We start from the raw sequence: 27,310 nt of genomic DNA, 5'->3' as shown, positions 1-27,310 counted from the left end.
AGTCTCGTTATCACATTAAATTTTAATTTTACCAGGTTAACCTATCAATTTTAAATCCGCAATTACGTTATTAAAAGTAATTTAACAACTATTATTTTAAATACTTGCACGATTGTAACAATTTTATATATTTTCCAACTTATATCTTTTTCTCATAGAAACACTAAATAATTTATGAATGCAATAATAAAGAATTCGGTTATATTTTTTATCGTAAAAAATTAAAAATCATAATTACATTAAAATACATTAATTTCAATTTCAAGTAATTTGCACGAGACCAGCTCTTCACATTATATTATGTGTATGTATATTGCTTGAAAATAGAGTATAAGATGTAAGTAGTAATATACAAGATACATTACATTTTGTACTAGTAAATGTATGTATAATATTTTAATAATACATATATTGTAAAGATACAGAAGACACTGAATAAAAGGAAGAATTTGAACATGATATTTGAATCACTCTTCTAAATCTAAACCTTCTAATTCTTCTTCTAAGCCTTCTAAATCTTCCTCTTTAAATAGGTTTTCATTAATTGCTAATGCAGCTGCACCTTCACCAACAGTAACTGCCATAATAATATAAGTTATTAATCTCAAAATATTATTTTAAAACATTGAATATATTTTCTACAAACCAGTGGAGCCGCTTTCGTTGTTTATATCTTTATTATTTTTCAACCGATCTGCACCAGCTACAGTTATTCCAGAAGTATCAATTTCACTAGCTTCAAGTGCGAGTCTGTCCATGTCAAGTTCTCTATATTCTACTTTCTCTTCAGTCTCATCTTCCTCGCGGACATAACTAGATATTGCTTCGTCTCCATCGTCAATGCCTAAAAATATTTTCAAAGTAAATTTTATACATGTGCTAAGAACATAAAATATGTAAGATATAAAACAATAAAGAAAAATACCATCTCCAGCTGCAAGCTCAGGATTAAAGTAGAACATTTCTCTGCCAGAAATACCAACTTGACGTCCAGCTTTGTAATCGTTCCGTCTTTTTTCTTCATCTTTCAGTGCTTGCTCTTTCTTTTCTTTTAGTTTTCTCTTCTTCCATGCCAAAAATGTCTCTAATGTTATTTTAGTCTGCCAGAAAATGTCAAACAAATTATACATTTTAAGAAAATATATTAAAATATTTATATTTAAAAATATATTAAAATACTAAAAATATTTATGAAATATAAATATAAAAGTTCATATTATATTGTTTTATAGATTATTAAAATATATTCATACTTGATTTGGTCCCAAATTGGCTCTTTCTGTTTCAATTAAATCTTCTAAGGAAATTTCATCTTTTTTATCTTCTTTCTTTTTATCTTTCTTAAGGACAAAACCTGGTGGTAATGCGTGCCTGTAGATACATTTTTGCCCCGATGGACATTCCCAAAACCAACCATATTTTGATTTTTCAACTGCTTCTAGGAAATGTTTACAAATCTAAAATTAAACATATTATTTACTTTCTCATTTTTCAAAAAACTAGTAGCAAAATATTATGAATTTGAGCTTACAATATCTGTTGTTGGACGATTACCACTGCCATGCTTCTTCTCAACAACTTCTTTCAATTTATCTTCATCCCATTTATCCATGGTATCAGTTTCTTTATCATCATCTCTCATATCACAGTATAATGAACGTTTTTCTGCTTTTCTTTCTATACTTAAATCGTGAGAAAATTTGCATTTATCACCTTTTGTACATTGTCCTTGTTTAAAGAATGCACATACTACTGATTTAGGATCAGTTCCTGCAAAAAAGTAAATAACTATTTTGTTATGTTCTTTTTGTGTTTATCTATAATAAGATAAAAATAATAAAACAATAAAATAACTGTGAATATTAGAACTTATGCTAATGTAATATATTCAAACAATTCTTGATAATTGTATTATATCTTTTAACTAAGTGCTGCAATAACCTTACTCAGTTAATACCTTTATCTATTTTTTGTGTTTGCACAGGTTTAAATATGAGAGCTAATTCTTTCTGCTCCTTTAATTTTTTTTCTTTTTCAAGTTTTTTAATATTAGGATCTTCTAATTTCCGTGAATTAACACCACCTGATTTTACCTGCTTCTCTACTTGCTGAATAAATTTCTGTTGTTTGGCACCTTTCTTGTTCTTTATACCAAAAGTCTTATCCTAGAAGAAAAATTAATATTTAAGTGAAAAAATATGAAGAGTAACAAATCTCAGTACAAATCTCATATACATGTTTAAAATAAAGAATATGGTATTTTAAGGTTATAAATGTTTGTATTTAAATACCTCAATAACTTTCTCTTTTTTCTTCTGCTCCGCCTTCTTACTGGGAGCAGGTGCCTTTTTGGGTGGCATTTCATTCGCTTTTCTGTATTTACGGATGGCAAATATAGAAAATTTAATAACAGAAGATACAAATGTACAGAAATTTACTTCTGAATCATGGAACAATTCATACACGTATACATTTATAAATGTACATGTAGTAGTAACACGAAATGGACCATAAAATACATATTCTGTATATAAGAAAGTGTGAACGATAATAAACGAACTGGACACATTAAACTTTTTTATTCAGCAAGTTCTATCTTACATAAATATATTTATCCATAAATTTTATTTTAGAAATATTCTTTTTAATTCGAAATTTCGACCTCATCAAACATAAGTAGTAATTATAATACATTATCATTTAATTATTATTTATAAAAGTATAAAGCGTTGATGTAGTATAGTATTAGACTCATAATAAAGTTGTATAATAAAACTATGTTAAAAATGTATCTATAAATGTTATTACTGTATCTGACTCTACTTACCTTTTGATCATTTCATAACAAGTAGTTTATAGCATAAATTAAAAATCGAATAGAATATTACATATTTCTTTACTTATCTGTTTAACATTGATGTTAGAAATATTATATTAACATAAAATAATTAAAGATATATAATATGTTATAATACATCATTTGACAAATCATAGTACGTATAACGCAATCCATTTGTTGGGTTAAATCTTTCCGCTCTGTATATTCTATGTTCTTCGACGCTAACGTGGAGCGTGTTCAATTCCTTTCTTATCCGTAGATTGTGGTTAGAATCGCTTTAATCCGATTTTCTTTAAGATCTGAAATGGCGAAATTCGATTTAACATCACGTATAGGTCAATATCTTGACCGGCATTTAGTTTTTCCACTTTTGGAATTCCTATCTGCAAAACAGGTATAATAAAAAAAAAGAATATTTTTGCTTTAGACAGTTTGGTTATAATACACTTGTGCTTCTTAGATTTACGATGAGGACGAATTACTTCAAGCTAAGCTCGATATTCTTAGCAAAACAAATATGATAGATTATACAATTGACATTCGGAAACAGCTTTATCCTAACTTAGAAGTGCCAGAGGTACAAATAAATTTAATAAGTAAATTATATGTTTATAAATAACAAGCATGATTGAGAACTTCAAATTGTAGGAATTGAAAGCTCGTCGTGCAGATGTACTACAAGAACTCGGTATTTTACAAAATAATGTGTCTGTCGTTGTGCAACTTATGAATAATGAAGAAGTTATGAAGAAAATGGAAAATATGCGAGATTCTAAAGCATTGAACAATTATCTTACTCAAGAATCTGAGGTAAGTGAAATGAAACCACATACGGTATCTTATTTTTGTATAAATCTAACAAATTAACATAAAAAATATTTAAAAACATTTTTCTATCAAGTTTTTATGTATAGTATTTATGTATCTCTTATATATTTTAACAAATCTATTTTAATTTACATATATTATCTTTTTATAGTTTAGAGTGGAAATGATGGATAGTTTTGTGAAATTAGCAAAATATCGTTATGAATGTGGCAATTATTCTGTTTCTACATCATATTTATATTTTTATATGCTTATAATGCCACCAACTGATAAGGTAATGATATAATAGTTATATGTTTGATACAAATAGATTAATTTATATTATTTTTAAGATAATAAAGCAGACATTTGTAATTTTTAGAATTATTTAAATGTACTTTGGGGCAAACTGGCATCAGAAATTCTAGTGCAAAATTGGGAAACTGCATTAGAGGATGTAAACAAATTAAGAGAATACATTGATAGCAATGTCATAGGAAATTCTCTTCAAGTATTACAACAAAGAACATGGCTTATTCATTGGAGTTTATTTGTATTTTTTAATCATGTGAAAGGCAGAGATTTAATCGTAGAAATGTTTCTTTATAGACCACAGTATGTGAATATTTTTATAAGTATTGTATTACTAACATAATATACTTTAAGTATGATAAAGGATATAAAATTATGCGCATTTGTTGTTTTACAGTTATCTAAACGCAATTCAGACAATGTGTCCTCATATATTGAGATATTTAGCAGCTGCTGTCATCGTTAATCGTTCCAGGCGATCTATCTTGAAAGATCTTGTAAAAGTAATACAGCAGGTTTGTAGTAATTCTTTATTAGAATATTTGGTAAATATCCACAAAAAAGGAGCCACTTCCGATTTTGTTGATTTTTAAATATGTTGTAAAGCTCGACATTTCAAACAACTTTTCCCTATACATATAACCAACAGTTTGTTTCAGTTTTCGATTTATATGCAAAAATATCCAGTTGCTCTGCCCTACTTTTCAAACTGGTTTGGGTTAGTACATAGTAATATTAATTTGGTTGCTCAGTATTGTTTATATTTATTCTCGGCGATCGAATTAATAATACTACATAGTAATCCAACTCAGCTTAAAAAACAAAGCCGAGCGACCGGATATTTTTGCACATAACTCGAATACTAAGGCTGATCGCCGGTTACATGCATAAGAAAAAATTGTTCAATATGCTAAGATTTACAATGTATTTCAAAATTACCGAAATTATAAATGGCTCTCTTTTCGTGAATATTTACCAAATATTTTTAAGTTACACATAATCTTAAGACGTATTAATTATTGTTTATTCTTTACAGGAATCTTATACATATCGTGACCCCATCACAGAATTTCTAGAACATTTATATGTCAATTTTGATTTTGATGGAGCAAGACAAAAACTACAAGAATGTCAAACAGTTGTATTTAATGACTTTTTCTTAATTGCTTTACTGAGCGAATTTGTAGAGAACGCACGTTTAATGATCTTCGAAACATTTTGTAGAATACATCAATGTATAAGTATTGGGTATATAATAATTTTATGTTTTTAATTATGTACATTGAAATATTGGAATATATTTTTATAATTCGTTAATACATTTTTATATTACAGAATGCTTGCAGAAAAGCTTAATATGAAAGCAGATGTAGCAGAATGTTGGATCGTTAATCTAATTCGTAATGCACGACTAGATGCCAAAATAGACAGCAAATTAGGGCATGTTGTAATGGGTGGACAGCCCGCATCTCCTTATCAACAATTAGTCGAGAAAATTGAAACTTTAAGTGTTCGTAGTGAAGCATTAGAAAATTTAATTGAACGGAAACTAAAAGCTAAGAATCAAGACCCTGTAAGTATAGTGTGGAACTAACTAAGGTCAGTATCATTCACAATCATTTTTCATACATCAGTATTTTTTCGCTTTTTTCAGTCACCTGATTAACTCAAAATGATTATGATTCTCTCCATCAAGAAATCACACTTTACATATAAATATTCTTAAATATTCATTCCTTTTTTACTAAATTTTTTTAATTATTACATAATTGCTTTCTTAACAATTACATTATTATATAATATACACTTCACTTTCATATAACGAGAATAAAAGGAGAGGCATATTATACTAATACTTGTTCATTAATTTTTTCAAATTAAGCTATTATACTAAGAATTACACTGTAATTGAATCGTATCCTATACAATATCCAAGGTATTATCCATTCATCAAATCATTCATATATGCATAGATCGAAAGCACAAAAAAATTTTCTCTCTCTAAATGTAATTCGTTTTCTTTTTCTTGTACACATTATAGCAAACTGTTTTATTTTTTGCAGTACCAAATTTCGTGGAATCTGGACTTATGACATCATGATGCAATATGCAGGGATATTGTTTAAAAACATCCAATTGTTTAATTCAACCCAACCTAAAAGCGAAACACGCGGAGTGACATAATTCAATTCTATGCATGTAAGCGGAAGCCGGAGTTCTAACGTGAAACGAATATATTTTTATTCATACATTTTTCTTTAAAAAATTAAATTGAACGAATAAAAATATATTTGTAGGAACATTGTATAAATATATGTGTGTACATTACAACATAAAAACCATTGTACTGTTTGTAATATGTATCGGCACATTTCATTATAAGAAACGTGTTAAAAAGAAGTATAATTCAGTAATTCTTTTTAATGTATCTCATTTCAAGTACCTTTAAGTCAGCTCTCTAACAAAAGATTCCTATTTAATCTAAAAAATAAATATATTGTTTTGATCCATACAGTGATATAAAGAAATTAACAATCAAACTTATCAAAATAAATGGAAGTTAAAAAATATAAACTTATCATTTTAAAAAATTTTAATGTTAGAGATAGGTATTTTACATTAAAAATTTCTATTAATTTATACCAAAATAATATAGTTTTCAACATACATATTCTAATAATATTAACAGTATCATTTATTTCTTTGTAAAAAGATGTATGGACATAAAATACTGTATGTTGGAGAAAATGTAATTTTATGATTGAATAACAGATATTTCGGTAAATTAAAAGACGCGATATTAATGAATATTGTCATGAATAATAAGTTGCTAATTTCATCAGTAGCTAATCATTTGTTTCTATCCAAGAATGTTCTATATCTTCGGGAAAACCGAAACTACAACCAGTATAAGAATCATGATTGATGCAATATATTAACACACTCCTCCAATAAGGATCGTGGGCTAAAAGTGTAGGATTTCCTAAAATGATAACCAAAGCACGACCTCGTGTAATTGCAACATTAAGTCTTCGAGGACATGCAACAAATCCAAGAGAGTGTTTAATATCTTCATTTATAAAATTAATTGAAGAGCGCACAGTTGAAATGATGATAACATTACGCTCTTGACCCTGAAATCCTTCAACACTACTAATTTTTGGTAATTCCACATCTAATTCCATGAGTAATTCACGAATTTGAAGAACCTGTTAAGTAATTAGTGAATAAAGTATAAAATAATTTTATAGATGTTTTTGACAAATTATGTTCAATTATATTACCTGTTTTTGATAAGGAGTTATAATTCCAATATCATCAGGTGAAATACCGCATTTATATAACTTTAGTAGATAAAGATATACTTGAGTTGCTTCTTCAGGATTATACCAGCTTGGATTGTCATCATCTTTACAATTTTCGCCATTTACACCATGAAAAATTATAGCTGGTGGTGTATCCTTTCTCTTTGGCAATTCAGTAGCTAATATTTGTAAAAGTCTGGCTTCTTTGCTTGTTTTAGAGGATACCTAAAAACATTATTTTTCTTAATTACCATGATATAAATTTAAGAAACTAGTCATCGATAATATAGATAAATGTACCTGTGCTTTTAATTCAGAATCATAAAATAATGAACTTGATAATTCTAGTATTTCTGGTAAACTTCTATAATTTATAACAAGCTTTGTAACAAGTCGAGGATCATAACATGTTTCAAAGCCATTAGGATCTTTTTGGTAAGGAAAATGACGTAGCAATCGTGATAAAAATGATTCGTTTAAACCAAAATTCTTCGCTATTTCACTTTGTACAACTGGGCCAAGTTGTAGTGGATCACCTGCGAGAATTACTTGCCCATAGTCACAACGAATAAAACTAAGTGGAATCATAATTTCTGGTTCTGTTGCTTGACCAGCCTCATCAACTAATATATGTGAAAAATGTCCATGAGGAAAGCCCATATTATTTAATATTCCTAGTGCAGTACAGGTACCAATAGTAATTCTATGACGTCCAAGTATACTCATAGTACAATTTAATTTTAGTCCCACTCCATTATACTTTGGCGTTTCAATTGTTGTTTCATCTGCTAATTCTGCTGTAGCACAATATGGCAATAATTTACTAGGTATAGAATCACTACCCAAACAATGATAAGCTATGAGTCGTACCTAAAAAAAAGAAAAGTATTTAAATTAAATTTAAAAAGTTTATAGTTTATACTTTTATTGCAACTTTCAAATAAGATAGTATGTGTAAACAGAATTAAACAGAAAAGATGAAAAATCAATACAATATCAATGTTAATTATCTTCAAATTTATTTGTGAAACTATTTTTGTTCTGTTATTGTTATTTATTAAAAGTTTGAATTAAATCCATGTAAAATTACAGTAGAATGGGATTATGTAAATTTAATATATACCATATCACCAGGTTTAAGTATATCACTATCTAAAAGTCTTTCTGCTATAAGAGTTGCTGAACTATTAGATGGTGTTGCAACTAATAATCGACTTTCAGGTATAGTTGATAAGATTTGCAGAATTGTTTCACAAAGAGTAATGGTTTTTCCTGTACCAGGTGGTCCAAATATTACATAAGGCAATGGTCGTGCCTGTCCTTTTAAAATGTTTCTTACAGCTTCTTTTTGATAATGATTCAAATTTTTATTAAACCAAAGCAACTTTCGTTTTCGTACTTGTGAAATAATTGGTTGTAATTCACTACTATAGGAAGAAATTGATGTCTCTTTTGAATTTTGTATTGCTGTATTTATTGAATTTTTCGTAACATTTGCTTCACTTTTTGTTTCAATACATTGTTTGTCTTTTACATCAGGTTCTATTGTATTTTCCCTATTTTGTTCAATAGGTTCAACATTAAATAATCGTTGTACAACTGACATTTTTGTAAATGATTTTGACATATTAGATTTATTACTTGTAGATGTAGTACTAGTGGAAGAAGATTCTGACGATACAGAATCAGTCCGCGGACGAGTTAGTAACTTAGAAATTGACTTATCTTTTGCTTCAAGTTCTTCAAGATCTAACTGAGATTCTTTTTCAATTACATGAGTGGGAAACAAAAAGTTCTGACCAAGACGATTTGTAGCCATATCAATTGCATTATGACAACGTTGTATGGCTGATCGTGAACATTTAAATGTTACTTGACAATCTTCATAATTATATTTTTGATGAAATTGGCAATTGAATTTCAAAAAAATTTCCAAGTTTGTAACTTTGTGAATAAATCCTTCATATTTTAATTTTCCTATTTCGAACATCATTAAAATTTATAAATAAAAAATTATAAAATAATTAAAATAAATAATAATAACTACTGATTAATATAAACATCAACCATATTATGGTATAAAATTTTATAATGCAATTTCATTTTAAATTTTATAACATACCTTGAGAACTATCCCACTTGAAAGATACTATGGCCCTATCACCAACAAGAAGAGAAGGACGTTTCTCTGCAAGCCCTGGCACTTCCATAACCAAATATTCTCCACAGTGTCTCATTACTGTGCTACTTATATTGTATCGTTGCATATTTATCGTTTGAGCAATTTCTTCCAGATATAATAAAGCATGAAACCGATCTCTATATGATTGAAAAGAAAGTCTATTTGACAAACAAGATATAGCATTTTCTATATCATATTTACACTCAGTTTGTGATTTTCTTTCATTTATGCACTTTGATATTACATCCCAATAAAGCTTAGGAATTTTGTATATCACATTTCGCACTTTAATAAATGATGGTGGTTTACATGGACGAATACCTGGAATGTATGTAGCTTCATTCCATTCATCTTGGTGTGGTACATAATTAGTTTTATAACTACTACTTTTAGAATTTGACTTGTTTTGTATAGTTTTAGGTTTAACAGTAATGTTAAAAAATCGTCCAATTTCAAAATCTTTGAACTTAAAGATAAATAATTCTTTGCTTGTACCAATAAATTTTGCTGTACATTTAAATATATAAGTTAATTTATCAGAAGGATTTAATACTGAAACTGTATTAGGAGTAATTGGTTGAATTAATATTAGTTGAGAGTGGCTTTTTTTTATCATGAAACAACCTTTACGCAATACATGAGTAGTATTACCTACATTTTCTATAGTAATTGTTAAATTTTTTTCCTCTCGTACATTTAAATCAATATTTATATTATCACTTATAACAATACCGCATTTATTTTTTACAAGTTCATTTAAATCCTTTTTTAACTTATATGAAGTATTATTTAATGTTGGTAAATTAGCTTCTTTAGAGACCTAAAAAAATAAATTTATTTTTATTAAAATTACATTTTACTAGACTTTTTATTATAAGTAATTTTTCTTGTTGCTATTAAATTATTATAAAATTGATTGAAAATGCAATTTAATGTACTCTCAAAAATTAATTGTAAAACAATTTCTGTTTGAAATGTGAATTGTGAAACTTTTCTGTTTCAAATGCTAAACTTGCCTGAAATACTGGAACCACAGTCAATGACCTCCATGTATAAAGTCCTTGATCACTCTCAATACTATCACTTATTACTTTATCACCAACACAAGGAATGTAACCAGATTCACATATGTTTTTATTAAATACAACATCCTTTTCAATAACACCAACTCCTTTAGTTGGATCAAAACTAGTTACAGTTCCAATATTTAACTTTGATCGTAAGGGTTGTATTCTTTTTATCTCTAAAATTTCTCCATTTAAATTGTAAGAAATTTCATCGATTTCTACTTCTGACTCTAATTGTAACCAGTCTCCAATTACAGGAATAAAATCAGATTGTACTTTGTTCAAGTCAACAGTGATGTTGTCAGGTTCTACAACCAATAGTCGATTCTTACGTTCTATAACTTTTCCAATTACACATCTTGTTAATGTTTCTGGTTTAGTACTATCAATCTCAGAATGTTCTACTTCATTATCCCATGATTCATTTAATACAAAAATCTTTTTTATTTTGTGTTGTTTTTCTAGATTGTCTTGCTTTGGTGAGAGCAAATAAGAAACTTTATCACCTACTTTTAAGTTACTTATTGAAGTGTTTTTTATATCATAAACATAAAAGTCATCAACTACTATGTAATCTGTGGCAATAAAACTAATACTTCCTGTTTTGTAATAACTTGCATCCGTATTAAAACTTTCATCTTCTTTCATTTCTTTTCTATACACATTTTCAATGCGAGCTATAACATTGTTTATTTCTTCATCTGGTTCGTCTTTAATGGATGACCTATGTCCTATAGCATACTTTATAAGGGTACATATAAATGAAAACATATTTAATTTCTATTATATCTATCCATGTACCTATGAAAATTTATTTTTGTCATTAAAATTCACGTAAACATTGTATATAAAAAGGTATTTGCAACTTAAAAGCTTCGAATAATTAAGATATACCGATCAATTGACTGGTATCTCCACTCTGTTGCCTTAATGTAATCCAATTCTTTCCTTAATGATTGAACGCGTTTTAAGTGTAACTCTCGAAGTAGACGATCCTGTTGCTTTTGCTCCTGTAACTCGGATTTCATTTGATTCAAAATTTTCGAAGTTTGATTCCCAACAGAGGTTAGTTCTGAATCCTGAGATTCCGAAGCTCTTTGTCCCGGTGAGTGGCTCAAACTTCCAGATGACAAAGTAGAGGAATTCATAATTTTATGAATAACTTGTTATGAGTAACGTTTCAAAATCACACATACCGTTTAGTAATTTTTAAATTGTATATATATAGTTTTCTCTTTTCTAAAATGGTACCACTCGTTTACATCAAATGTAGTAAACGCCGTTTACTGTATAAATGTATCAGGATATATATATATATATATATATATATATATATATATATATATATATATATATATACAGAATTTTAGCAGAATATATCAGTCTATAATCTATATGTACATTCAAACCAAACAAAATTATGTACTTATTAATATTAACTGACCCTATTTTAATTGCAAATTATATTTAGAAGATACAAATTTTTTTTTACAAGACATGATGAAGATGACAAATTTCCAACCAGTTAAGATAAAAATATTTTGTTTATATACATTATTAATAATGATTTTTAACATAAAGTTCAATTCGTGAACTATATTGAGTATTTAATTTTTGACGATTAATACTCTAGTCATTACAGTAAATAATTAAAAACAATAAAAATTTTTGTTATAACTATATTAATTACATTTTTATAATAACCCTTACACGTACTTAACACGAAAACAATGATTCTCCTAGATAGTTCTTTCAAATTTTTCAAACCTATTTCTAACAAGAACCCAATATGATTCTTCTCCCTTTTTCGCTTAATATATTCTTTACATAAATTTAAAGTACGTCAATATTAAATTACCAAAAAGAAAACATGAAAAAGAGCCGAGTAAAACAACTTAATGTTAGTACATCACAGCATGATTTTTTAGTAAAACCTTATGGATTTTGTTGTGATATCAAAGACTACGACCCAAAATTATTCTCATTAAAAGAAGAGCCCGAGCCACTTTTTCCTTCAAGCGGTCCACTCGAAGGAGGACCTGATATTAAATTCCGCCTTCAAGAACATGACGACATCCAATCTTTCAGACAACGAAGTATCCAAAGAAATGCTCAACGAGGTGGACTTCGGAGTAAATATCGAAGTGGTCAACAAGTTATTTGGGGCAACCAGTCGTATGCCCAACCGTATCGACGTCGTAGGTACCGGACCCCCAGACTTGAGGGTACTGTAAAAGTCCCTGAAGATAGAACCCAAGGTAGAACCCCAGATAGAGGTAGAGACATTGAAACTTTGGGTGAATTAATGATATGTAAACGATGCAGAGGACCTCTCCGATGGTATTTAGAAGACGAAATAGCAGCTGCTCGTGACATTATGATGAAGAGAAAGCAAGAAATATACAAGGCAGAAATGGAAAAGAACATTAAAATTGCTAAACAGAAAGGTATACGATTCGTCTCAATTATGCATATAAATTATTGCAAAGCATTTACAAAATTAAGTTTTTTTTCAATTATTTTATATATAGAAATACTAAAATAAGATGATTAATTTTGTTCAAGTAATGCTAAGAAGAAGTAATATAAAGAATGCGCTATGGATATTGTGATTTTTCTTTTTTAATAATACAAATTTAATCATTCATTTCTTTTTTGTACAAAAAGGTGTCTATTGTAAAATTATTAAATTTTTTTGAAAAGAATATTAAAAAAAATAAATTTTGATATATTTTTATATTATCATAGTTTTAATAAATTTAATTTGAGAAGTAATCTTATTCCTTGTGCACATCTTCAATAAACATTTCTTACATGATATTATTACATAGAAAAATTAAGACATTAACTTCTTTTATATAGAAAATAGAAGACGACGAAGAAGGAAGAAAAAATTAAGCAAATTTTATGAGGATACATTCAAAGGAGATATATTTATATAGAGAAGATACATGTGAAGACAAATAAAAAGATATAACATAAAAGAAAGAACCTAATATAACATTTTATGTAATAGAAATGTTTACATAATCTCATGTTTATTAGAGAATGAAATACTATGAATACATTATGCAAAAATTACATGAGGTTGATTTCTTCCAATGCTTTAGTAATATCTATAACTCAAAATTACAAATACGCTTATATATATACATAAATATATGAAATTAAAAGTAAGTAAAATGACTATTTCACCATTTTTCATACAAAGCATATTTTCATAAATATTGAACTAAATTTTCACCAAATTTTTTCTGCAACACGCAATTTATTTCACTACATACGTTCATTAAAATTATTTATAAAGTTACATATAAGGTTATTTATAAAGTTTATAAAGTAGTATATAATTACACACATATATCAATACTGCTTTATTAGAGCATAATTTATTAGCATTCAAGAAACAGAAGAATTTGAATCCATAGAAATACCTGAAACCTCTCCTATTCTTTTGAAATTACGATTAATTTTAACATTAATGAACCAATCTTAACATATCTTAATATCGAACATTTTTCATTAATTCATAAGAATTTCTTATTGTAAATTTGAAAAATAATCTGTTTCTTAAATGCCAACATATATGGATTGAATAATATATATGTGGTTAATTTTTTTAACACAGTATAAAAGTAATGTTTAGATTTCGTATTTACGCATGTTATTTTGTCGCGAAAAAACCATTTATGGAAAATCAGTTGTACATATATATATATATATGTATATATATATATATATATATATATGTATAATATTATACATACATATATGTATATCAACTATAAATATATTAACAATATCACTCTTAAAGACGTTTGATGTTATTATTAAGCATTATTCAAATACAAAAACCGTACCTTTTCGATAAGAATGATCGGCTGTGTGGAGAAATGCGCAAATAACTAGAAATTACCTTTCTGTTCTTTTGTGTCAAACTTAATAAACATTTACTATTTATTGGGAAAGACAGAAACTACCCAGTTACAATAATCAAATTTTTATAATTTATTTAGTTAAAATATTATTTTATGTTTTCTTTCCAATTATTTTTAAAAGATGAAGAACACTATATAGTATGAAGTTTAGCAATTAATATTTATTTTTGTTTCAATAAAAACTAATATCTATAAACAAAGAATTTAATTTTTTTTATCTTTTTTATCTCTTTTTTTATCATAAATTTGGCATAATTTTATAAAATATCTGTTGAATCATAGAATTTTTCCTTAAATTTGTAATTAGTACCTTAACAATAGTAATAATAATAGTAATATATTTATATCATTATCTATGTAGGCTCTATGAACAATTGTAATATTTTAAAGCGGAACTTAATTTTTTATTAAATCACTACGTCTGCAGTTAATTTAATAAACTAAAAAAGTTACATAATTTATATTTTTTTGATGAACCATTGAATATAGATATATATAAATAAAAAAGGTAGAAAATTACATATATTCCTATTAATAATTCAAAATCTAATTCAAAATGAATATTTTAAAGTATATAAATTTATATAATTTTTATATATTATATCAAATTTATATATGATTTTGTTAAATAGACATTTAGGTATCTAAACATATCTCTGAGATACTATTGACCTCTTTTTTATTTTATGCTAGAATACACTGTATTGGAACAGAAAAACAATTTTGAATAACTATACATCAAATGTATCCTTTGTTATTCTTTGGCAAAGTACCAGAAAATTATACTGCAATTAAAAAACAATATATATTGTAATTATTGAATATTCCATTATCATTTTTTATAAAACTAGTTTCTTTTATAATATAAAAAAATTTCTATATTTTAATATAATTTGATCAAACAATACAAACTACTGCTCTTAATTATGTACTAAAAAGATAAAAAATAGCATAAAAATAAAAATAATGTTTTATACTCCAGATTTTTATATTTAAAGCTGCAATATTCATTTAGGAATGTTGTCCTTTACTGAAAGCTTCTGTTTTGTTTCTGGTAAAAGCACATTTTAATATTATTCTCTATGTATTTATGATAATCTTCGTATTTCTTTTCATGCAAGATATTATTCATATAGACAAAAAGTTTTAAATTAAACGTAGATCTCTTTAAAAAAAGCAAGTGACCTTCATTTTGAAGAGGTAATTTTAGTATCATTCATAAGTAACAGCATCATGAAGTGTTTGTATGTAATCATTCTGATATTTTAGGATCATCATCTTGCCTATCAGTAATCTTTTCAGAAACTATCACATCGATCAATGGCTCATCATTCTGCATATTGCTTACATCAGAGCAACCTTTAGAGTTCATTATATTAACATTTACTTCATCAGTGTCTCGTGTATAACAGTCTTTGTTATTAGATTTTTTTGTTTCATCAATACTCAAGATGTTAGTTTCTTTTTTTAAAACACTTATGGAAGTATCTTTCCCTGTAGTTTCCCCTAGTGTTTCTACAGATTGTTCCCTCACAATTTCTTTTAAGTTGGATGTATTTCCATCTTTAACATTCTCAGAACACTGAATGTTTATATTTGGTTCACTTATTTCCATTTCAGTATTACATATTTGTGATTTTGATATTATTACATTATCTTGTTCTTTTCTAACATCTTCTAAGCCACTTTTAGTATCTGATGAGTCTGAAATTGTACTCAATGTTACGTTCTGTATTGTACTTGATAAAACTTCTTCACTCACAGTTTCTACTCCACCATGTATTTTAATGCCTTGCATTTCATTTTTATCACTATATGTCTCTATTTCAGCTTGTGCCTTTAAATGTTCTAAATTTTCTGTTATTTTGTCAATTTTGTTTGTAACAATACTATTGTTATGGTCATTAAATGTATCTTCATCTTCTCTTGGTTTATCCATTTCCATATTTTGGACTATTTCATCTACAGTAAGTTCTACAATATAGTCAGTATTCAGACATAAATTATCTGTGTTTTCTTCTATTTCTTGATTTTTACTTTCACTACCTTCTGGTAATCTGTTTATATCTATGTCTTCTCCCTTGTTTGTTTCATTCACTCCTTTTATTGCAGCATCTTCAGATATATTTTCCACAAATGGTACTAAAATATCAGTAATATTTTTCCCATCAAAACTTAATTTAACAGAGAGAAGATTACTGGTATCATCAAGAATCTCACACTGAAACATTGTTTTTCCACCTGCAGTAAGTTCTTCAAATATTGCGCGAGCATCTAAAGGCCACGAATTTATACTGTTTGGTTTTTTCAGAGCACAACATTTCGATAAAGGAGGGACATTTATAATGTCTGCTGGTAACGTTCGTGTTTCGTTTGTAATCGTTATGTCGCCATAATCTATACACAGAACTTCAGTACCTTCTTTAGAATGTGAAAGAATTTTTGCTCTGCGCCATTGACCATTTTCTAAATACTTTGCAGCACAAATAGTACCAATGTCAAATATACTTAATGGAAGAAAACTAGGTGCTGCTTGTAATCTCTCTAACATTTTATTTAAATCTGTAGTGTTGCTTTCTGCTTGAATCCAGAATTTATTAGGTGAATTGATGCAACTAACAAATACATTTGATAAATTTGCTTCACCCAAGGGAGATAATCGTTTCTCTATGATCGGTGGTTCACAGAATTTTGCAAGTATATCTGTTACATTTTTACCATTTAGTGTTAATTTTACCAATGATGTTTCACCTTCATCAATTACGTCTAACAAAAATATAGCTGCTCCTTCACCTGATAATCTTACAAATTCCTTACAAGCTTTTTCTGACCATTTCGTAATCCCTTCTGGCATAATTAAACGACATTTTCTTGATAGAGGAGGTACATCTACAAGATCTACCGGTAGAGCACGTATTTCGGTTGAGGTAGCTGAATTTCCATAATCTATATATATAACTTCTGTAACACTATCACTGTGTGATACAACACGTGCCCTATACCAACATTCATCATCAGGATATTTAGCAACACACAATAAATTTTCTTTAATTTCATCCACTTTGGAAAACAAATGTGCTACAATAAATCTATCAGCCATAATTTCTAAATCACCAATAGATTTTTCTTCTTGAACCCAAAACTCATTTGGAGAGTTAATATGAGATACAAAAGCAGAATAGGGATCCAATTCAAGGTCAACTATTTCATCTATTAATTCTTCTTCTGTATGAATCTTTACAGCATAATGATTTTCGACTAACATTTCACTGACACTTTTACCATTTATTAACAAGTCTACTCGTTTTGGAACACTATTTGCTATTACCATGGCTTCCACAGACTCAACTTTTACTAAACTTTCGAATCTTTTACAAATTGCAGAATTCCAATCTTCTGCTTCTGCAGGAATAACATCTAATCTGCATTTAACTGCATATCCCTTTATTTCTTTCCACTCATCTGGCAACTGTCGAATCTTTCCAGATTTATTATTGATGATATCTGTAGATCCAAGATCGATAAGTCGAACAGTGGTGATATCTTCATCGGCATCGAGTACCTGTGCCCTATACCAGTAACCATTTATATTGTTCGAAACAATGCATAGACTTCCTTCTTCTAATATTCCATCTATCTCTGGAAATGTAAGTGCATCCTGTTGAAGTTGCGTATGTTTACTATGCAAGTCTGAGTAATCATCTTCACGGCGAAGCCAGAACTGACTAGGTGAATCTGCATAACTTACAGAGACTTTATATTTACAACCCTCTGTCATATTATAAATTGTAGCTTCTGTCGGTCCATATATCTTCTTTTCTGATATTAAATTAAGAGAACGGAATTTGCTACTGAACTTTTCTCCATTATATAGCAATTCCACTACCCATCTTTTGTTAACATTATGAAAAACGCAGGTAAGACCTTTCCCTCTCAAATGATGTTCTAATATATTTGATTGTTCAAATACTGTACCCTTAATTATTACTGATAGTGAGACATTAATAGCGAGCTGGTGTGGTGTATAAAACCGTGAATCTAACATCATTACTCTATTATGGGGCATAAAGGCAGAATTGCCAAAATCAATGTAATTTATATAAATTCCCCTCTTTTCAGAAATACCTATAACCCTAGCTCGATACCACTGACCATTACTGCTTTTAACAGCGCATAAACGACCATACTCTGGTTTCCATAATTTTCCGGAAATAGGATAATACTTATTGAGTGTATGAAGTAAATTTTCCTCCATTGGGTGGTTTTCCGTAAATTTTAGCCAAATACTACCAGAGTGTTCTATATATATCGCTATTACTTTTTGAGTAGAACTAAGAATAGGCAATGGACATATTGGTAATATTTTTTCATCTGACCTTTCGGGAATATTTATTTTATAACCATTTAGGTCAAATAATTTTACGATAAGTCTGCAAAAATAAAATTAAATTTTATATACATAGAAAAATGAATAAAATCATAATTAGAATAGATAATTGCATTGTGATACTACCAAACTGAGTGAGTACAGTACATTACTATTCTTCAAACTCATATGCAGGATGGATATGAATTTGATGGATTAATGATACATGAATCATTTATCACTAAAAATTTTAATTTACATTTAAAAAAAAAGCACTGGCCAAATGACTACGAATGACTTTATTTTGTATTCACTTAATAGGGTAGTATCATATCATAGATTTCTCTGTATTCACATTACCAATTTCTCTGAGTTTTATAAAAGAACATGAAATAAAAATATATTTTGTTCAAAAATATTCTAGTAACAATTTATAACAAGCTGAAGATTAAATTTACCTATTATTGTCAATTTCTTCCACTTTTATAATTACTTCTTTTCCCTCAATAGTTTCTTTGAATTTAGTATTTGTCTCAGAAATAGTATTTCTTACAAGGGAACATTCAATTGATTGATACTGCATTACAGAAAGTTCTCCTGGTAAAGCTAACACCTAAATTAATAAGTTATAATAATAATCAAAAGCTTTTATTAAACAAAGGCGATGTAAAAGCAAATAATGTAAGAATATTTTTATTATACTGAATATATCATACTAAATATTTCAAATATTTAATCAAGCGCATTGGTTAGTATTAAGCAATATACTATTAATTTAAAGATTTATACTTAAGAAATTAATAATCTTAACATAAATAAAAACTACTTTAGTTCTACTATAAATCTTTAATTCGCTAAAATGAATTATTATTATTATTGCATTAACATTCTTCAATGCAGCAAATATGGTATTAAGTAACTTCTACTCCTAGCAATGTTACATTATCTATACATAAATTGAATTTGGCATTTACATTGATCTAGCTTTTGTATTTTTCTTTTTTGCAAAACTCACACTATCTGACAGAATTTCATGGTATTCTCCAGTATCAATGAATTTTACATTAAAGCCTGTGGATTGTGAACGGCTACTGATTACCGCCCGTCTCCAAACTCCATTTGAATCAACCAAACAACCTGTGCCTGGGCATATCTCATGGGTTGATAATCGTTGCATCACCTGCCATTGCCATACTTATCCTTACCAATATTGTAAATTTACTTAAATTTTTATGCATAAGTTTAATTTTAATATTAGTTTCATACTACTCTTGATATGATCTTCAATTAAAATTATTTTGATAAATAAATAATTTTTAGCCTAATTTTTTATAGAAACTTAAAATATAAATAGAGATAAGTTACTTATTAAATATAATCTTATTTTTATTAGTATCAAAATACTACACATTGCAGAAATGATTAGATATATGTATTCAATATATCTATAAAAAAAAAAAGAAAAATTAACATGCAATGTTAGACATAACAGAATAAGGGGAATGAAATATTTACTTCTATTAACATAGTAAATTACAAATGTATTATATAAGTGAGTATATAGAAATAAAAATAACAACACAAAAACATTAATGAATAAAAATATTGATTTTAAAAATACACACAGTTTATTATGTAAAATAAATAAAATTATGTAAAATAAAATTTAAAGTTAAAAATGTCTAAATATTTATTCTTGTAAAAAAAATAAAAATTTTAAAATACACAAAATGCTAAAAGTTAGAATAAAATTCTCTAAATAAATTTGAAATGAATTTTGTATTTATACTATTAATGTGCTCAACATGACTTCATGTATTTGTTTTAATATAAGTACTCTAATAATAAGTAGTAAATATAATGCAATTCTATGATTGTAATACTGCACAAAATACATAAACTTACCTCTTCTCACTATATAAAATACATTTTATTTACAAATTATTAATCAAATACAGGTCCATTAATCAAAATACAAAATGGCAGAGATATTACTGTGTATGATAAATGTATAAATATATTAAATACACTGAACACATAACGGTAGAAAAAAGTGTCAGTACAGCACAAGGAAGATAAATTTTACTTTGATTAAGTTATTAATACCATACATCGTGCAATGAAAGACATATAAAAGACAATAACAAAGGACATATGATTAGAATAATGAAGATTAGTAATAGATTGTTAATTCAGTAATTGCATAGTTTCTCTTATAATAATTTTTGTTAGTTTGAGGATTAGTTCGTTATGATCTTTTCCAATTTTTTAATATCGCAATCGTACATAATAAAAAAGAACAATTGCAATAGTAATTAAACCACTTCAATTAATTATTAGCATAAATATTAATAATAACCAAGTATCAGTACAAACAGTTTGTAACTCATGCATTAAAATATGTACTATTTAAATTTTAATAACATAATTAAGGTAATTTTATATTTAAAGCATTGTTTTAACGATTTTTTGTTTAAAGATATTTTTTCTCAATTTTATAAATTTAATATTCTAACTAAATTTAAAAAGATTATATTTCTTATTAACAGATGTATAAATAAATTAGATCTACTGAACAATAATTTTTACATATCAGTAACTTCCATGCATCAAATACAAAATTAAACCTGCATTTATCTATTCACCTTACACTGTAAGTACATGAGTACTATGTACATGCAGAGTAATATAATAGATAAGTACATAATCATGAAAAATGAATAAATATAATGTAATCGCGAAAAAACGGATAATACAATAGATAGATACATACATATACATAGATAGATAGATACATAATCATAAATAATGTACTCATGCAATATCTACTAAGATTACTATTCATGATATTTTTATTTAATAATGTAATTAAATATATTTGCATGTGTGTAAACGTACCTCAGGATTTTTGTCAGCCATGTATGTATTAATTATATCTTCACATTCAGTAGCTGAAGGTAATTGTACATAGAATTCTGACATATTTCGAACACTTGAAACTTTTACTCGAAGTGCTTGACCATTTAAGAGATTTATATCCACTCTTTTTATGTTAGATTTAATTATTGGTTTTGAAGTATTATTATCTGAAACTAAAATAATGCTACATATTATATACTTCTTGATTATTATTAAAATTAATCATATGTAAGTATGTTTAATCATGTATGTTCAATTCTTGTTCATGAAACATATTTAATCGTTTTTACTTATTCTTTTAAATCATATCTTCTTCTAAAATGCACATTAAAATAGGATTATACTTTTTGTAATTTTTTATTATGCTAAAGTCTTAAAATAAGATTCATTGTTATATTAATCAATTATTTCATATGTTATTTGTATTAGTTCTATTATTAACATTTATTATATGTGCGTACGTTATATACATATATAAAATTGTAAAGGTATACTTTTATAAAATAAAATTATATAATTATATCGTTATATTTAAAAAAATATATTACAAAATATAAGACTCGTTTAATATTTTTCATTAAAGATTCTTTTGCCTACTTTTAAAAAGAAAACGAATCATTTAATTTCATTTTTAGAAACTGTTTAAATCAGATATAAATAAGTTATAAAAAAGATATATAAAAAATTATCTTACCTGTAACATCAACATCTAATTTAGTATCTGAATTGGATAGTGATGCAAGATTTAGTTTAGCTAACATCTTAGCTACATCGTCTCCGTTATTAATTAACGATATTAAATATTTATTATCTTTTTTATCGTGAAAAACACACGTGCAGTTGTCAACATTAAAGCAATTATCAATTTCTTTTGTATTTGCTTCAGACCAATTAGAACCATCTAGTGGAGCAACATTTAGCAATGAACATTGGACAGCTTGTTTAGGAAGACGCATTAATTCCTTTTCTACTGGATAAATGTTCTGAGGATCAACTATAGCACTATTTCCAAAATCTATGTATTGAATAAGATGACCATTTAATTTATTTAATTCAATGATTTCTGCACGATAAAAAGCTCCATCGTCAGAGAATATTGCTACTACTGGAGATCCAACCTAAAGGTATTTATGAAAACCAGTTTATAATATATGTAATACACGGAAATTTTAAATCATCCAAATCAAATAATCACCTGTAACGTATATGAAATTGGCTTTTTAGTAACATATATCCTCTGAATTTCATTCATCATAAACTTAAATTCGTTTTCGTTATCTAGTATTTGACAATAAAAATTATTAGGATTTGTAAACCATGTAATAATCACGTCTTTTTTAGTTCCAGGTGTATATGGAATTGTACTCCATTCAGTTATGTTTTCTTTTGTTAGTTCGATATCCTCACAAAATTCTCTATTTATGAAAATCTCTGTTTGCCCATTATCAGTCATTCTTTTCAGTAAGACACTGTACATACCATTTTCTTCACTTATAAATTCTGCTTCTACTGTTTTATTAATAACTAAATTCTCAAAAGCTTCTATTTTCTTTGAATCAATATTATCATCCTTTACACCAAATAGTTTACAATGTATAGCTTGTTTTGGGAGTTCCAAAAATTCCTTTTGTATAGTTTTAATTTTACCATATTCAATTGTTTCTATATTGCCATAATCTACGAATTGTACAGTTACATCATCTTCTCTAATGGATTTGATTACAGCTCTATACCATTTTCGGTCTTTTGAATACTGAGCAACGCAATATGCGTCACAAAACATGTTACATTCTGGTAGTAACCTTCCTCCATTTTCATATACTGATGCCATATTTTCCATCATAGTCTCTAAAGCAATATAATCAGAATTTAATTGTACAAAAAAGTCACAGAGATTATTTATAACAACTACTTCAGAAGGTTTTATAATTCCAGTAGTTATAGTATGATGTGGAATATAAAAATTATTTTTATGTTTCATAGAATTTTGTAAATCTTCATTACAGGTATAATTAGCGACGTTTAACTTATTTTGTACAAGCCTATATCCTTGCCCTTTTCTTTCTTTAGATCTATTACTATCATGATAATCGCTATTTGTCTTCCCACTTCTATAATTTCCGTCGTTATTTCTATCACTGAATTTGTTACTTTGCATTCTTTCAGAAATGCCTCCACGTCTAGAATAACTACCACGATTAGTACTATTTTTCCCATATTTGGTATTGCCCTTAAATGATGTATCTGAAGCTCTATTTCTATTACCCCTGGTACCTTTCCCGATTTTAGACGAATCATTACCATCATGTCTATTGCTCCATTTATCTTTTGTACTACGATTATTAGAAGACTCATCTCTGTTAAATCTTTCATTTTGTGAATCATTATGATGAAAATGACTACTTGATTCATTTTTAAAAATTTTAAACTTATTCATTTCTTGATCACTACTACTGTTATGTGTCTGATGCAGTGATATTGATTGATTCTTTTTAAACCATTTATTTACATCCTCATTTTCAACACTTTTCAAAATCAGTTTAAAAGAGTACTGATTTCTTACATGTTCAACTGGAACTATATGAAACAATTCAGAAAGAATATTCATGTTGTGCTCTTTTTCATACAAATCTACCACTAGACCATTAGAAGTTATATCTATAACTTTTATATGGAAGCGTTTCTCTAAAGTGTACGACTCAAACCGATCATGAGTTTCTTGAGTAGGTTGAATCACTCGATGACCATGCAAAGTACATTTTATAGCTTGTGCTGGCAATGTTTTGACTAAGTCGGCACGAATTGAACGAAGAGACCTTAAAGTTACAGTTTCTTCGTTACCATAATCTACATATAAGACTCTTAGTTTTTCTCCATTTATGTCCAGAATCTGTGCTCTATACCACTGATTATCATATAAAGCAGCACAAGGAAGACCAATCTTTAATTCTGCAAGGCTTAAAGTAGGTGCAGTTGTACAAAAATCTGCTAAATCATTCATTATTAATTCAAGAGATGGTACATAATCCTCGAGTCGTACAAAAAATTTCTTATAAGATTCCACAAACGAAACATAGACATTTACTACGTCTTCTACTGATAATGATTTTGGTGTTTGGTACGTAAAACAATTTATAGATTTCAACATAACTGGAGGTGGAAATGCTTCTCTAAGAATGTCTTTTATGTTTTTTCCATTATCATATAAGTCTCCATATTGTACTAAAGGTGGTCCCTCTGGTGGGCAGACATGCAAAACAAGGAGTTTTCCTGCTAGTACTTGTTTAAAATATTCTTTCATTACACCTGTAACATTTAATTCGTGTACACCGCTTAATGTGAACCGAATAGAGAGCACTCTAGGATTAATAAAGTGAGGTGGTAACTTGAAAATATCTGTGTATGGTAACACCTCCGTGTGACCAAAATCGACATAGTAAAGTTTACACTTATTTTCCATAACACACATTACAACAGCTCTGCATAACACCTTATCTCGCGTATAACGACCTAGACATACTGATCCAGGTAATGGAGGTTCTTGTAATGGCTCTAGAGGATGACTGTTAATATCTCTCATGAGTACGCGCAATACCTGAGTGGTACTTTGAAGTTGCACAGAAAACTTATATGGACCATCTTCTACAAATGAAACATATACATCATGCTTTGATGACACATCCAAAATGCGAGATTTAAATACAAGAGCTTCTTGAACAGAGGCGTGCATCGTATGTTTTAGCTGAGCTGCACAGCATGAACAACCATTTTGTTGAAATTCTTGAACTTCATTTTCAGCAGAATGTAATGAACTCAGATTTTTTTCATATAATAGCAATTCAGGGTCTGTTATACCTCTTGAACTAGAAAGATATATAAAAGTTTTAATAAGAATAATGTCTCTAAATTCTTCCAAATTTTCAGCAACATTTTATTAAGCATAATTAAATATAATTCAATAAATAATATGAAAGTCAATATTTTAAACTTATAATTGATAATAAAATACAAAATTATGAGTGACATAAACATAAGATTGTAAATAATAATTACAAAAGCAATATGATATAGAAATATTTATTTTATAGATATCAAAATAAAATAAATACCTATACATTTCTAGCAATGTTGCTTTTTTTGCTATGTATCTCCTGATTAAGAATTCAGTGAAATCCTCATCATTGTACACAAGTTTAATAAAATTATCGCTATTGGTTATAGTATGAATCACAATTTTATATTCATTGTACCGTAGAGTCTTCTGAATTGACTCAATTACTTCGTTAGACCAATGACCATTTACAGGTAATAAATGCATTAATGTAAATTGAAACGCCACAGGTGGAAAAGATTGTAAAGATTCAGAACCAGGTATATCATCAAGTAAATGTATTTCTTGTATTGGAAGCAATTCAAGATTACCATAATCGATGAAATGCAAAAGCACAGTATTATCAATATTATTTATATGCTTTATTCTTGCTCGATAATATCCATCATTTTGAAATTTAGCACAACAAAGAGCATTTATGCGCAAACTGGTTGACTGAGTTTTAACACAGTTTTGACGTCTAGTAAATTGTTCAACAAGGGGTAAAATCATACGTTCTACACATGTTGCAGAATTTTTATCAATTTGACCCCATATTCTGAGGAATGTATGGCATGGTTCAATATGAGTCACAAAAATAATCAACTCTGAATTTTGTTTTATGCTCATTGTGTTATATAATTTTTTGTATAATAAAAATTTGTATTTTCTTATATATTTTTTTAATTTTTATTTCATTAAATAGGTGAACTTGTGTAATCTGAAATACAAAACTATTGTTAGATACCTCAAAAGTAATTCTCAAAAAGTAGTACTCAATCCTCGACGTTATCGGAAAGTAGGCCACCTCAGCCGCGACTTATCAAATAATGAGATCGGAGGATCATGCGATCATAACTATTTCTATTTTTATATACCTTTCCTAACGGCATTACTTCTTATGTATATAATTTTAAAAGTTACCGATATAAACAATTTTTTTTATTTTTACCATATTGTATCAAAAGGTATCACGTAACCGTTTCATATTCTATTAAATTATTTGACTCCTTACTCATTTGAATGTAGTATAATACAAATTTACATAAAACTTCTTCTCACATATGTTACTACTTGTTCTACTTGTAATATTAAATATGTAGATCACATTCATCAATTGTAAATGTACATACACCTAAACCGATATTCTTTATATGATACTGCGTATAAAAAAAGGTGTATCAATATTACAACTAAATGTAAAGCTACATGTAATACAAACCTCACAATTAGGGTATCAAAGACGTTTTTTTTAAATTCATTTCATTAGAAATTAAATAATCACTAGCTTTTTCGTAAAATTGTTCTTTCACATACATCAGAATGTGGCGGTTGACCGGCTTCTTGTTACGCCCACGGAAGTGTTCTTGAACATTATTTTGAAATGATTAGATGGCGCGAAAATTTAAATTATATGCCGTTTTAGATACGTTCTCTACATTTAATTTTGTCAAAAAAGATATAAATGAATTTTAATTTAATATT

At 27.6% G+C, this 27,310-nt stretch overlaps 5 protein-coding genes and 1 long non-coding RNA gene across 8 annotated transcripts; 2 read left to right on the top strand and 4 right to left on the bottom strand.

Annotated features, from left to right (window-relative positions):
- Positions 1 to 199: 199 nt before the first annotated feature.
- On the bottom strand, positions 200 to 2,530 carry LOC100745063 (zinc finger CCCH domain-containing protein 15 homolog). The gene is made up of 7 exons (XM_003492454.4): positions 2,292 to 2,530; positions 1,958 to 2,165; positions 1,532 to 1,770; positions 1,254 to 1,457; positions 926 to 1,100; positions 647 to 844; positions 200 to 577 (listed from the first exon to the last, which is right to left on the bottom strand). Exons 1-7 carry the CDS (start codon positions 2,358 to 2,360, stop codon positions 468 to 470), a joined length of 1,203 nt encoding a protein of 400 aa, XP_003492502.1. The 5' UTR covers positions 2,361 to 2,530; the 3' UTR covers positions 200 to 467.
- A 489-nt stretch (positions 2,531 to 3,019) lies between these two features.
- LOC100744942 (eukaryotic translation initiation factor 3 subunit E) lies at positions 3,020 to 6,377 on the top strand. 2 transcript variants are annotated; one of them, XM_012390219.3, is made up of 9 exons: positions 3,020 to 3,233; positions 3,300 to 3,416; positions 3,488 to 3,649; positions 3,819 to 3,941; positions 4,029 to 4,261; positions 4,356 to 4,473; positions 4,995 to 5,206; positions 5,294 to 5,557; positions 6,022 to 6,377. In XM_012390219.3, the coding sequence occupies exons 1-8, from the start codon at positions 3,144 to 3,146 to the stop codon at positions 5,550 to 5,552; spliced, it is 1,314 nt and encodes a 437-aa protein (XP_012245642.1). In that variant the 5' UTR covers positions 3,020 to 3,143; the 3' UTR covers positions 5,553 to 5,557; positions 6,022 to 6,377. The 2 variants fall into 2 exon arrangements, with proteins under 2 accessions (XP_012245642.1, XP_003492501.1); XM_003492453.4 differs by having other exon boundaries at positions 5,294 to 5,531; positions 6,022 to 6,364.
- Positions 6,378 to 6,627: 250 nt separating this feature from the next.
- Positions 6,628 to 11,617, bottom strand: LOC100744822 (probable RNA helicase armi). Its single transcript, XM_003492452.4, has 7 exons — positions 11,407 to 11,617; positions 10,462 to 11,313; positions 9,386 to 10,265; positions 8,387 to 9,240; positions 7,564 to 8,133; positions 7,243 to 7,488; positions 6,628 to 7,167 (listed from the first exon to the last, which is right to left on the bottom strand). Exons 2-7 carry the CDS (start codon positions 11,281 to 11,283, stop codon positions 6,805 to 6,807), a joined length of 3,735 nt encoding a protein of 1,244 aa, XP_003492500.2. The 5' UTR covers positions 11,284 to 11,313; positions 11,407 to 11,617; the 3' UTR covers positions 6,628 to 6,804.
- Positions 11,320 to 11,819, bottom strand: LOC112213527. The gene has a single exon (XM_024370331.2). It carries the CDS (start codon positions 11,658 to 11,660, stop codon positions 11,379 to 11,381), a length of 282 nt encoding a protein of 93 aa, XP_024226099.1. The 5' UTR covers positions 11,661 to 11,819; the 3' UTR covers positions 11,320 to 11,378.
- A 272-nt stretch (positions 11,820 to 12,091) lies between these two features.
- Positions 12,092 to 13,599, top strand: LOC100747140. Its single transcript, XR_002947416.2, has 2 exons — positions 12,092 to 12,959; positions 13,375 to 13,599. It is a non-coding gene; the product is annotated as an uncharacterized LOC100747140 (long non-coding RNA).
- Positions 13,600 to 15,635: 2,036 nt separating this feature from the next.
- Positions 15,636 to 26,455, bottom strand: LOC100747021 (maternal protein tudor). Of its 2 annotated transcripts, XM_033322955.1 has the most exons (8): positions 25,845 to 26,455; positions 22,931 to 25,598; positions 22,430 to 22,853; positions 21,715 to 21,902; positions 19,832 to 19,996; positions 19,275 to 19,429; positions 16,347 to 18,880; positions 15,636 to 16,085 (listed from the first exon to the last, which is right to left on the bottom strand). In XM_033322955.1, exons 1-8 carry the CDS (start codon positions 26,453 to 26,455, stop codon positions 15,703 to 15,705), a joined length of 7,128 nt encoding a protein of 2,375 aa, XP_033178846.1. In that variant the 3' UTR covers positions 15,636 to 15,702. The 2 variants fall into 2 exon arrangements, with proteins under 2 accessions (XP_033178846.1, XP_033178847.1); XM_033322956.1 differs by lacking the exon at positions 19,832 to 19,996.
- Between the last annotated feature and the right edge of the window lie 855 nt (positions 26,456 to 27,310).

Source organism: Bombus impatiens, unplaced genomic scaffold, assembly GCF_000188095.3.
Source record: "Bombus impatiens unplaced genomic scaffold, BIMP_2.2 scf_0739, whole genome shotgun sequence".
Taxonomy (NCBI): Eukaryota; Metazoa; Arthropoda; class Insecta; order Hymenoptera; family Apidae; genus Bombus; species Bombus impatiens.
This window is presented reverse-complemented; position numbering and strand designations above follow the sequence as displayed.